The sequence below is a fragment of the Panthera pardus genome, unplaced genomic scaffold (genome assembly GCF_024362965.1).
Source record: "Panthera pardus isolate Hobbes unplaced genomic scaffold, ASM2436296v1 HiC_scaffold_2, whole genome shotgun sequence".
NCBI lineage: Eukaryota > Metazoa > Chordata > Mammalia > Carnivora > Felidae > Panthera > Panthera pardus.
This window is the reverse complement of record NW_026526765.1, coordinates 130,381,800-130,395,290: the sequence shown is the minus strand read 5'-3', so window position 1 is coordinate 130,395,290 and position 13,491 is coordinate 130,381,800. Positions and strand designations below refer to the sequence as shown.

Sequence of the window (13,491 nt, the reverse complement as noted above, 5' to 3'; positions counted from 1 at the left end):
AGAGTATTTAGTTATTAAAAAAATTCAAACATTTTAACAATACTGGAAAAACTGAAATCTAGTAATGTATTTCTTAAAGGACAGAAGTCTACAATATACCATAAATACTTCAGTCATTGCAAAACAGAACATGGGAGAAAAATTACCTTAATCAGAACAAGCTGGTAATAAAATATTGTTGAAAGTAAGCCAGGGTGGTAAAATCATAAGGAAAAACATGACAAGAGTATCAGGTAACCAGAATTATTTCTCAAAAGTAACTATGTCTACAATTTTCAGGCAGATTCTACTAAGAAAAAGCTTGGTAAAAAGCCAGACAGGACATATAAATACTAAGTACAATATAAGTATTTATAAAGCACCATTTCTGATCCTGTTTCATCTCCAAGGTGGAAAGGTTGCCCTCCTTATGTACTGAGGAAGATGGAGGTTAAGGCTGCCTGATGTCATTTTTTAAAAGTTCTTACTTATATAAATTCCCCTTATAAAAAATATGAATCTAGGCTTATTTCCTTGAATGTTAAAAAACAGAACACTAATTCCAAAGTTTAGCAAGAACCAGAAACAGATACTACTATTGTACTCTTAGTTTAATAACATTTTTGTTCAGTTACAGACTACTGGCAAGACCACGTCTATGGAAACAAAAAAATCTAATAACTGGTTGGGGTTTTGGTAAAACATACTGTACGAACAATTAGTAACAGTTTTAAAGATAATAAACTCCTCAGGTTTCCAAAGATTCTCAACATGCCTATGATAGGCTCCCAAAGCTATGAATGTCAAGGTCAACTGCTGGCCACATACTGAAAGACACTGTGGCAAAGACTCTCTATTCTAGTGGTGAGAGTAGATTTTCTGTCGAGAATGAGAGCAATGGGGAAATTCTTGTTCTCACAAGTAACATTCAGGCAAGAACACCAAATCCAATCAACTAGTTTCCTAGTTAGAGAACTGTCTATGATGGGACTTCCGATTAGTCTCCCCAAGGGGTGGAGGGTGTAAAGATGTGCCTGAAAGAGGATTAAGAACACACAGCCACTGTTCATTAGGACCATCTGTGTGAATGGATGTGGTAAGGAGCACCTCGGAGGGCACCAGGCACACAGTAAGAGGATGAAACAGAGTGTACTTCACAAAATCACATGTGAGCTACATACCACAAGATCAGAGACCTATGTTTTAAAAACATACCTGTTAATATATATTGTTTATACATCCTGTTTAATTTTTACTAATCTTTTCTGAGTAAAATCTGAATGAAAATTCCAGCTTCTCTCAGCTATGTGAAGGAGAACAGGAAACGTTAGAGTGAAGCTAAGTTACCCTGGGATGGCAGAAGGGACAAAGAGGACACACTTCAATTTACTAAACACTTATCGTCTATCAGGCTTTATAAATACTATTTCGTTTAACCCTTGTATAAGGTCCCTAAAATAGCTGGTCTTTGTTCAGCTTATAAATTACCTGGGCTTAGTAATGCAGCTATAGTGGGGAACAGAGTTAGAATTCAAGCTCTGGTCTGACATCACTTACCATATCGCTGCCACAAATATGGCAAATAATAAAAAAAGAGCTCGCAGAAGTGGGATCAAACTTAGAACATGGGAGCGGGGGAAAGCTCTGGAAGCTTTTCATTCCTGCTAGAATTCATAAGGTTTTCTTCCCCAACCCCATGTGCCCTCTTGTACTGTGATTATTTAAACATGTGATTCTTTTACATCCAGGAAGATGATGCCAGAACTAAGGAGACTTTTTTACCAAAATACAAAAAGAGTGTGGAGCATCCAGTGTAAGAAATACACACACCATTTAAAATACTACACGTGCAGCTAACGTGAAATTGCATTTGCATACACACTACCCAGTCTACTCAAGACAAAAAAAGCTTCACTGTGAATTACGAAAATGTAGGTCAATGAACAAGACTGATTTCAGGCATTTTACATCAAGAGGTTCTCTTTAAGTGTGATGTAAAATCCACAGGGCTGTAAGTTATTTTAAATCCTCATTACTAAAAAGGTAGTAATATTCCATTACTAAAAAAAGAACATATCAACCTAAATATGCTTTTTTCCCCCGAATTTTGTAGCTGGTTAAAACCAATTTATTGTAGAAATTCGTATTTTAAAATACTCCACAGAAATGTTTAAAAAATTGGAAATTTGAATAACACCACCAAGAATCTGCAAAGAATGAAGTGACTGTGACTTCTGCCTTCATTCTTATCTATGCATGTCCACTCTGAATACAGAAGTCCTAGCTTATATAAGGCATAACACCTGGAGAGCATCTGAATAATTCAAACTAAAACACGAAAGTTCAAAAAGTATCAGGAGGTACATGTTTCTTCACTTTCTATTATCACTAGAGATGGAAAAAGCAAATTACGTGTCACAAAGTGTTGCTTGGTGTAAGAACAACTAGCTTAAACTGTTACGTCTTACCTTTGCGAGGAGAGCCTTGAGGAGATGCAGGAGGACTAGAATGTAAGGATGATGCCACAGAGATCGTATCTTCTGGATGTTTCTTACCAATTATTTCTTCAGTTGTCCCTAAAACTTTCTGAGGTAAATTTGTACCTGAAAATAAAACCCAAGAAGCAAGTAAGCATCACTTCACAATGAAAATATCTGTAAGGTGCCTAATCCGCTACGTAACTAAAGCCATGATGCACAATGGCTAGTGTAGTCAACTGAAATGTGTAAATGACAAACAGGGACTAAATGACTGGGTAATAGCATACAGAGATTCTCACCTCTAGGTTACTGGTTCCAATTCAGCTAGTCAGCACAAACCACATTATAACAGTTCTTTGTTGTCTGTTTTGTGGCGTAAGGGAAACCGATTTAATGGTCTGAGTATAGTGTCCCAGCCCCCACAATTGACACATTTGTTGGAAGTCTTAATAGGGAAGGTATGGATTCCAACTCTTCTCTCCCCTCTAGAGGTGGCCTCTCCAAGTCACGGCGAGGCACGTGGCCGGGGCAGTGTAGGGATGCTGGCACTGTCACTACCTGTGGGCATATGGAAGAGGCTGCCGGGCTGCCAGTCCAGCCCTTTTCAATAGGACTAAATTCACACTACAGGAGAAAAGTAGACAACAGAAAGAATCATGAATTTATAGAAAAATAGTATGGAGCCCACTGGAAACATGCTGCAAAGTTCTATCTTTACTCTTGTTGAATAGACGTTCCTGTTTAGCATAGGTCAAACTTAGCAATGGTTTCACGATACTGACATTTTTATATTATAGATCTTCTCTAAGAAAAGTTAAAGAGCTATCTACACTATTGTAATCAGTAAAGTAAGCCCAACTTTGATGGGCATTTGTCATAGTAACAAGCGGCCCTTTTTAACAATGCAGAAATTTAAATCACGGTATACTCACACTACTCTTAATTAAGTGCTTTTTTAATATGAATACATTTATCACATAAATAACAGCCATATTACAACAAGCAAAAAGAGGGCTACTTAGAGTTAATACTGCCTCTTGGGTGATGACATCCGAGTAAGAAGCCAGACCTACACCTCTCCTATTTCTCACTTGACCAGCATATTGACTGATTTCATCAATTTTGTACCCAATTATTTCCTCATCTCCCCAACCATCACACTAGCTCGGGCTCTGAGCAACGTCCAGTGAATTGTTCTATCAGCCCGCCTTTTGGACTGTCTATCTGCAGTCTCACTGCCCTCCCTACTCTAGTTCTTCTCCAATATAAAGTGGACCATAACCTTTCCCTACTGAAATGTCTGCAACAGCTACCCACGGACAACTGTCCTTTGGCATGCCATATTAAAATTTCAGCATGCCCAGGACTTCACTTCTTGTCATCCTGGGAGGCTGTTTAATATGATGGTTGAAAAAAAGGACTTTAGAGCCAGTTAGCCTGGAATCAACTCCCACCTCCATCACACACTGGCAGTGTGTAAGTTACTGAGACCTTCTTTGTTTACTCTCCAAAACAAGAGTATTGCTTATCTTATAGGGTTATTATGAAGATTAAATGAACGTAATGAACTTAGTAAAGCATAAAGCACTCAGAACTGTGTCTGGCACTCAGGCGGTACTCTGTAGGTGGTAGCTTTAATTATTATTGTCTCTCAGCACTCTTTCTGCAGCTCTACACTCAGAGGCAGCAAACTGCCAGTAGCTCCTTGCAGATACCATGCTTTCTCTTTGCTTGAAGCAATTTCTCTGCAGTCTTTGCCTCATTACCTCCCTCTTGATCAACCCTTAAAACTCTGCTTAGGTGTTATCTCCACAAAGCCTGCTCTCAAGTTCCACTTTATACTTAGCTCTGTGTGCTCCAGAAACTTCTCATTTTTTGTTTTTTTATATGCTCTGAACATACATACTCTAGGCATAAAAGCAAACATATTATATTTGTTACCGGTTTGTGGGTCTATAGTACCAAAATGAAAATCTGGCAAAGGCAAGGAGTGGGGGGCACTTCTTATTCAACTTTGGATCTCAAAACAAAATCAAATAAAATTCACAAAGTTCTACTAAATATGTCCTAAATGTATAATGCATGGGTTAAGCGCTGTTAGGAACCAAACTAAATGTAGCTTCTTTTCTACACGGCCTAGCAGAGGAGGGATAAAGAATGGTCTATACTTTATAAACCTTACAATCTTTTCTTGTCTCCTCACTAGGTTTTTGAGAAGTGATCATGAATGTAAAAACAATATACATTTTTAGAATAAGCAACCTCATTCTCATAGGTTGCAGGTGCGTTAGGTAAGTGTTCAAATGCACCTCTGAAAGCAGCAAACGCTTGGTACCTAGGCATATTGCTCTAAGTTTTCTGTTGCTAGGACTACAGGAATTCCAATTATCAGCATTTAAGATATTTATGCTGTTATCAAATACCTAGAGGCAAACAAACATCTTTCAATTCATGAATGACGATTAAATTATGTGAACTATACTAGCTGATCTTCTGAGCATTTATATTTGTAATTATTTTTCATTCTAACTCCCCTGGAAATTTTAATTAAATCAATGCAATAAGTGTGAATACTCACATAATGTGGCGGGGTCTTTTGCTTGTCCCTTCTTCCTGATGGGGTGCAAATTAACAGCTGGCACTTGGAGTGCCTGGCTCACTCTGTGAGGCTGATGCAAATGTGCTTTAGCTGTTTGGCCCGCTGATCTCATAGGCACTGGAGACATTTCTGATGACTTGGCCGATCTTTTCTCATTGAAATTCTTAGTCACTAATAGAACAGAGTAAGAATTATGTAATTGTGTACTTTTTTAGGCAAGGTTATCACTAGTGACAATAATGACTGCATTAAAACCTTCTATTTTTAACAGAAAAAATACAACAGATTAATCTTCCTAAAAATAATTTCATGTATTATGAAACATGACTTCTAAAATGTCTGTAGAATTAAGTTGCTTCCTCCATACATTCTGAACCCATTAACTTAAATGGTCCCCTTTCCACCATAACAGTGACAGCCAAGTTTACATCTTCTCATCTACACTACTGAAATACTTCCCTGATTGGATCAATTCTAGTCTATGACTTCAAGCCACTCTCTACAGAACGGCAGAGTGCCTCTTCCAACATGAAAATCGGATCATACCAGTTTCCTTCTCCAATTTTATTCTATCAGCAGTTTATCAAGTTCTAAGTATCCTATTGGAATTTTTATTGGCATAACATTTAATCATATATATGTGTAAAATAACATCCACTGTGTAAAATAACAGCCACTTACAACTTAATCTTTTTTGATTGTTACAATATAGTGTAATTTACCATTTTTGATTTCTGCTTTTACAACTCATGATTTCCTTGACCCAGACACATATACCCTATGTTGTTCATATGGGTATTCTCGGCTTTCACAAGTTGTATTACTCCATTTTGCTTTTACGAAATACCTACATTAGAAATTAGCCCAAACAGCCCAAATAAATTCAAAGAGGATTCTTGCTTACAGAGACAATGTAAGAAGCAGTGAGAAGAGAACCAACAAGCTACTTTCCCAGAAACTACACTCAGCACCTCAGTATCAAACTGCCACTTAAAAAAAAAAATTTTTTTTTAATGTTTATTTATTCTTGAGAGAGAGAGACAGTGTGAGTGGGGGAGGGTCAGAGAGAGAGGGAGACACAGAATCTGAAGCAGGCTCCAGGCTCTGAGCTGTCAGCACAGAGCGTGACGCAGGGCTTGAACTTACCAACTGTGAGATCATGACCTGAGCTGAAGTCGGACGCCTAACCAACTGAGCCACCCAGGCGCCCCTAAACTGCCATAATTTTAAATTGTGTCTGTGAGCCTGTGTGCTCTATCTAGATTTATTCTGTGCATCTGTTAGTAAGACGTGTCCTAAAGTATCAGAAAAGCCTAACAGAGGTTATTTTTTTGGATCTGGGAACACTCAAATTTTTTTCCATAGAAATTAATGGTAACTGCTTCTTCCCTTTATGTCATTTTGGTCTACAGAATGTTTCATAGGAATGTTCTACTTACAAATGGTGGGGGAAGCCTATGTGTAATTAAAAAATTTTGAGAATAGGCTCTCCTTTTTCCCCCACATAATTCCAGTATTTTAACAATATGAGAATGTGCCTCACTTTTCTTAGTTCACCTTACTAACACCTATTATTTATAAGGCTTTCAATTAAATGTCTTCCATTTCCTAGTTGGCAAATATCTATGAAATTTAACGAAGATAAAAGTTCACTTAGTTTTACTCTGTATTTAGGGATGAAGATAAAAATGTCCTCAAACTGAAGGGCTCCTCTATAATGTTCCAGTTTTTATAAGAAGACTTTCTAATGATTTTTTTAAACGTTTATTTATTTCTGTGAGAGGCAGAGTGTGTGTGTGTGCGCGCGCATGCGTGAGCAAGAAGGGGACGGGCAGAGAGAAGGAGACAGAGGATCCAAAGTTGGACATTCAACCAAACAAGCTACCTAGGGGCCCCAACTTTCTAATAATTTTTTAAAAATGTTTATTTATTTATTTTTGAGAGAGAAAGAGAGAACACAAGTAGGGAAGGGGCAGAGAGAAAGGGAGACAGAATCTGAAGCAGGCTCCAAGCTCCAAGCTGTTAGGGCAGAGCCCGACGCAGGGCTTGAACTCACAAACTATGATGAGATCATGACCTCAGCTGAAGTCAGATGCTTAACTGACTGAGCCACCCAGCCTCCCCTCTAATGCTTTTTAAAGAATTCTTCAACCCTCAGTTTCCTACACATGGCAATTAGGAACGGATGGAATTCAGTATCCAGATAAGAGATCATTTGATGCTTGGGATGTCAGAAACCTTTTTCAGAGAAAGTTAATTTTCACTGGACTTAAGCTTAACTGTAAAGATATAATGTCTATTTTGTTGTACTATTTAACAACACATTAAGTGAAAACTTGTACTTACAGGTACCATAGGCAGGCTCCCACTGCAATGACATCATCTGAAACTTTTCCTCATCTGTGTCCACATCCAGACTGGAAAGATACTGCTTCACTTTTCTTGCCATTTGGGCATCCTCGTATAGCTTCTTGGCGTTGAGCAGAGAGCTGCGGCGTGCCCTTTTCTTGTGAGCACCTCCTTGAACATCTAGCATGTTAGAGTTTGTGCTGCCTTGACTCAATGACCTGTAGGATGATGGATATCACAATGAGGGACAGTAAAGATGAGAACTACACATGGCAGATTGAAGATTAAAAGGATTTTGTTCTGTTAATGCTACTGCATGCTGATGCAAATGAGTTAAAAGATGAAGAGCATTAATGCAAAGTAATATGGCACACATGGCTATGTTCTAAGTTTTAAGATTCGGCAAAGTGCAGAATTCAAAAGAGTAAGATAATAATTTCTCCTCCTCCCTCCAACCCCGTGCCCCAGCAACAAATTCCATGAAATCTGTGTTTGTGCCTATGCAATCCATGGCACAGCTGTGACAAGTAAACAGCAGCCCCAAGAGGCCATCCAAACTCTGAAAATATGGCAAAAGTCTGAGTCACAACAAGTCCATCCTTAGCCAGATCTCTATACCAGGATTCTTGAGCAAGGGAGTTTCTACAGGAGCTTTGCTTATCTGTGCTGCTTCTTTGGACATGCCATAGCCATCACCATTCCTCTCTACAGCAGGCCACTCTTAGAAAGCTAACCAATTTTACCACTAAGTGTTTTGGCCAAAATTCAAAGAGAACAACCGAAAAGAAAAATAGGCATTTATACTCAATTCCGTATAGTCAGAGACCAGAAGTACAAGAGAAAGCTCAATCTCCCACTCACACTTGGAATTGTTAGGCAATATGTGGTTCTGGACTGAGGATCTGGGACTTGGGAACTTTCTTTGCAATGCCTCTGCGATGAATTGCAAGCTGGGTAGAAATAACCACAGTTCAAAAAACTATAGCTTCACCCAACCTCTTTGTGGCAAACCTCATTCTATAATGGCCACATCTGGAACCAATGGAAAACAGGAAAAGCAATGCTATTTGTCCTTTCTAATGAGGCTAGAAACACGAAGTTCTTAAATGATTTTTATTCTAAATGCAGTTCTCACTCCAAAATAATAAAGTTATCTATGGGTTATCTAAACGAGCCTCATATTTACCCTAAAATATTCTAAATACACAGATCACAAAGAACAATTTGTTCTGCAGTGCTCACATACTATTTAAAACCGACAATAAAACCCTAATGTGTTCATTGTAAATTAAGCAAAACAAAAGTTGTACAAGTGTCACAGTATTTTTTTCTTTCACAATTTTAATATCTTTGAATTAAGATGTGTCTTATACATTCGAAAGCAACTTTTGATTGCTGCTGGTCAGGGAGAATCTGTGACATGGTTGTCACTACTTGTACACACAGAAACTTCAAAACTTGAAGAATGGTTGGGAAGAAAATCCAACAACATTAGTGAATTACTCTTTTAATCTCCAGTAACCAAATGATTTTAAGAAGGTAGTGGATGTGACATGTTCAACAATATTCTCAGAGCAGCTGTCAAAAAGAGGACAGCTCTAAATATATGCAAAGCCAAGCTAGGAGCCCAGCACCAGCAGCTTTTACTTCTTTAATGGGTTGTTTTAAGAAATACTTCATTACCAATACGGTTGATGGCACAAAAGAAAATACCGTGCAGAGAAAAACACCCAGAAACTAGTAACTCAGAAGATTCATATTCTAAATATGAGTGAGTTTGACAGAGATCTAAATAAACCAATTTAATGTGCTCACATTTTTCTTTTAATGAATGTAAAAGGGTGTTATGTGATAAAAATACCTATCTAAGTTTACATAAGAGCTCTTTTAAATAAGCATAAAGTAAAACATTTTCAGTGGTAAGAAGGCACTTAAGTGATTTTTTCTTAGTGGTACGTAAAATAATGGTGTGTCTAACAATCGATGATGTCTTAGATTCAAATATATGCATTAAAATCAAGTGCCAACATTTAGGAACGAATTTTAATACAAAAGTTTTAGTAATTTTACCTTTACTGATACAAAAAAAAAAAAAAAAAAAAGTCCACAAATCTAGGATACAAAATTCTAGGAACATTGTAATAAATGACAATAAAATGCCTTCTAAACTAGTTCCAAAACAGAAGAACGCTATGAAATAACAAAAATGCCTACTGTCTGCAAGTATCATACAGTGCAACCCTAAAACTGAACAAACAATGAATGTGTTAACCTAAGTCATTCAACAACCCAAATTCCTACTAGAATGTGCTGATCAAGTATTTTTCTTCATAACAGTAATGCCAGAAATCAATTTCTATTTTCAGTGAAAAGAACCAGAAAAGAACAAGACATAAATGTATAATACGGAAGGAAACACATGAGAAAAACACAGGGAAGGAAGAATGTAGAAGGAAATTCAAGTTCACCAAAATTCAACAGAAAACAGGATCACAAATAAGACAAGACTCAAGTTCAAGTAAGTGGCTCACAAAAAAAAAATCCTTTTTGTGTGTAATTAAAGCATCTGACTTCATGATTCACTCTAGTCTTAAAATAACAAAAATCCTTCATATGCAATCCCTTCATTCACAAAAACTGTCTTTCTTCATCTAAAAATGAAAGGATACATAGGTGATTTATAAGGTCCTAAACATTCTAGGGTTCTAAATAAGAGATATCTATGTATAAGGAGAGATCTGAACATACCTGAACAGCAAAAGGTGGCAGTTTCAGATTATATTATAGTTTTTTTTTTAAGTAAATTCTGCCCCCAATGTGTGGCTTCAACTTATGACCCCAAGACCAATGCTCCACACACTGAGCTGTCCAGGCACCCTTGACTATATCACAGTTTAAACAGAGAGAAAGGAGTCTCTTACTTAAAATGGTACAAGTTTAAAATAAAATTCAATGAATATTGTTTATGTCACATGGTATTAGTAGAATCCCCCACAATAAGGGATTTGAGAAAAAGGAAATGGCATGGACTCTGGAGTGAGACTACCTAAGTATGAACTACCATTTGTGAGCTTTAATTGAGACAAGTGTATCTTCCCCACGTGCACCATAAGAATACCGGTATTTATCTCACAGGGTGCATGGAGAATTAAATAATTCTTATAAAGTGCTTAGAACAATATATGGCACATAACAAGCACACAACAAATATTTACTATCATCCTCTTTTAACTGACCCTACTAAATTAAAATCTACAAGGGACTTATGGGACACCAACAATGGAAAAGTCCATGGGGAAAAAAAAGCTACTTCTATCACTATTTTCACCTTGTTAGCAAAAGGCATTTGTGAGGAGCGTAGGTTGACAGGGTTAACAGGACGCATGCTAGTTCATCCGCGTGCATTAACGAAAAGGATGCAGTACGTGTTAAGAGTTGCACAACCTCTGGTTCAGGTGCATTCATCTCTACACTTACCCCAGACTCCGCCACCTCTTCTTCCTGTAAGCAAGAGCCACAAACATTGACGCATGGGTTTGAATAGGAAAGCACAGAAAAAAGACAACAGTTGAGAGTCAGAGAAACTATGGAGACAGAATAGAACAGAAAAATTTTACTAAGAAAAAATGGCAGCTTAACAGTAAAATGACTTTAATGGAATGCAGAGGGGGTAAAATGAATTAGGATGTGTACCGGAAGCCAACAAACCCACAATATTCTTTAAAATATGCTGTAAGGCTAATTATATTTCTAATATCTAATTCACACCATAGGCTTATGTTAATAAGCAACTTAAGAAAAAAAATACTTATTATAAATTTTGAATTTAGAGTTTTTAAGGGATGTAAACCTTAAATTAAGGAAGAGAATTTTTGAACATTTTTTGAAAGGATTTTGAGCACTCCTTTCAGTGACAAGATGAAGTTACAAGGAACATAAAGATTTATAATGTCATTTCTCAGGGCAGAAATTTCTCCAACAATGTACTTTAAAAGAAATTTTGACCAAGAGGTCAACTTAAAATTTAAGTAAAAGTATAATATCAGAATAGGATACTGCATATCCTTATACTACAAATGGACTGAATAAAGATTGCTTTTGATTTTATTTTTTGCCCCTCGCCAGAGTCCATGTGCTGCAGGTGGCCCAAGACTCTGCTTTTCTATCAGCAAACTGTTTTCTGTAAGATTACTGTTAGAATGAAAGAGGTTACTTTTTCCACATTATATAATATACACCACAAAAATGGATAACTACTTGCTTAAAGAAAAAGTGCATTTAAGTACTGGTTAAAAAAGAAAACTGATTCAGGAAAAGTTCAGTCCAATTCAATTTGTCCAATCTAATTATGAATGTTTTATTTTCTCCTATCTTGTAGTCTACTTAGCCCAGGTCATGCCCCAGAAAATGGCCAAGTTTATTAAATTCCTCCTTAGGTTTTTCCTCCTTTGTTCATTTTTGAAGCATAGCTGGTACTTAGTATGTTATTTACTGGTCTGTAGGGGCACAAATCCATTGTTTTTGGGAAGGAGGGTGCTAACATATATGAGAAAATGGAGGTCCACGTAAGACAACAGGCAGTAGTGGGGCCACTGTACAGAAACAAGCAACAAAGGCAAAAACTTAAAAAACAAACAAACAAACAACAAACCTTCCTCCAGGTTTGCTTTGGTCCCTGGTTCTTACTGTTTTCTGCTTCCATACTACTGAGCAACGACATGTCTCCTTACATGTTGGATTCCTAAGGGCGGAGCGGGATGGGTAGCGAAGAGAGTCACAGCCCCCTTCGTCTGTTCTCTGAGGATCTCTACACTAGAGCCAACTATCAAATCAACTACTTACAAAAACAAAGACTCCTGAACAGTAATCTAAGTAAAATAGAAGAAAACACCTATACTGACACATACTGGTACTGTTTGATTACAAAAATTCCACCTTCGATTTTTAAAGAAACAAGTGTTTTTGTTTCCTTACTGGACTGTATTTTTTTTTTTTAGCCAGAGGAACCGTGCCTATCTTTGTGCCTATTTCATTTTCAAAAGCCTTATACACTGAAGTTATACACATAGGCCTGGAAGAAAGTAAGTCCCCTAAATTAGAACGCTAATATCTATTTACTCTGAAAATTTTAGAAATTACTAAGAAGGGTTTGACAACACACTTTCTCTAAGTTTTACTGAGTTTGAGAAAGTCTCTGTTATTACATTAAAACTGAATTTTAAAAAGCATTCATTCTTAGAAGATCAGGTTAATATGGACTACAAATAACATTTTCCATTTTTATTAATGATAGAACATGCTTACATTTGCACTTTCTAAATTCTGCTAAAGAACTTGCATACAAATAAACAGTAGTACTATGGCTTGAGAAAACTAATATATTTAAAAAAAATAAAGTATGATTTTAATAGAAACAGAACTTTAAAAACATTTAGTAAAAATAAAAGGCATGTGCAGACTAATATTTAAGTCAGTTATTTAACATAACAAGATAGAATTATCCACATACTCCAAAAAGTAATACAGAACCAGGGCTCAAATCTCAGCAAGTTACATAATTCTGGGCATATTACCTAAATGCTCTGAGCGTCACTTTTTCATAGGTACAAAGAAACCCATACCACCTACCTTTAAAGGGTTGCTGTGGTAAATGATTACTGGAGACTGACATACAGTGCACAGCAAATGGGAGATGGCTAATAAATGATAAATATTATTACTGTATCACTTGATGCCACTGTAACACTTCTACAGACTTCAATGCCATACCTCTGTCGAAACATCATCGCTGGGTCCATGTTAGCAGAAGTCATTCGAACAACTTGACGGATTTCCTTGGCAATCATTCTTAGCTTCTCAAAATTCACTAAACCATCTACTTTGGAGTCATTCCCTACGGAATAAAACCAACTTTTTCATTTTCAAAATTAAAATGCCCATATGAAGGTAGGAAAAGTCAAGTTATTCTGGGGGCACAAATCAGAACCGTCTTTATGAAACTGCCACTTCTGTTTTGAACCGATAAAAGCATATATGGTTCAACTATGCTCCCAGGGAATGAGCTAACTAGGAGGAATTCTATTC

The 13,491-nt window shown here is 36.9% G+C and overlaps 1 protein-coding gene across 10 annotated transcripts in view; it reads right to left on the bottom strand.

The window, feature by feature from the left end:
* The window catches only part of RAPGEF6 (Rap guanine nucleotide exchange factor 6), a 187,576-nt gene that overhangs the window by 11,836 nt on the left and 162,249 nt on the right, over positions 1 to 13,491 (bottom strand). For 7 of the 10 annotated variants that reach the window (XM_019422082.2, XM_019422091.2, XM_019422086.2 and 4 more), the window contains 5 exons: positions 13,177 to 13,300; positions 10,885 to 10,908; positions 7,405 to 7,625; positions 5,038 to 5,229; positions 2,448 to 2,582 (listed from right to left, as the gene is read on the bottom strand). In XM_019422082.2, coding sequence (XP_019277627.1) covers positions 2,448 to 2,582; positions 5,038 to 5,229; positions 7,405 to 7,625; positions 10,885 to 10,908; positions 13,177 to 13,300 — 696 coding nt within the window. The remainder of the gene's footprint in view (positions 1 to 2,447; positions 2,583 to 5,037; positions 5,230 to 7,404; positions 7,626 to 10,884; positions 10,909 to 13,176; positions 13,301 to 13,491) is intronic. The other 3 variants (XM_019422096.2, XM_019422087.2, XM_019422088.2) reach the window with 1 other exon arrangement.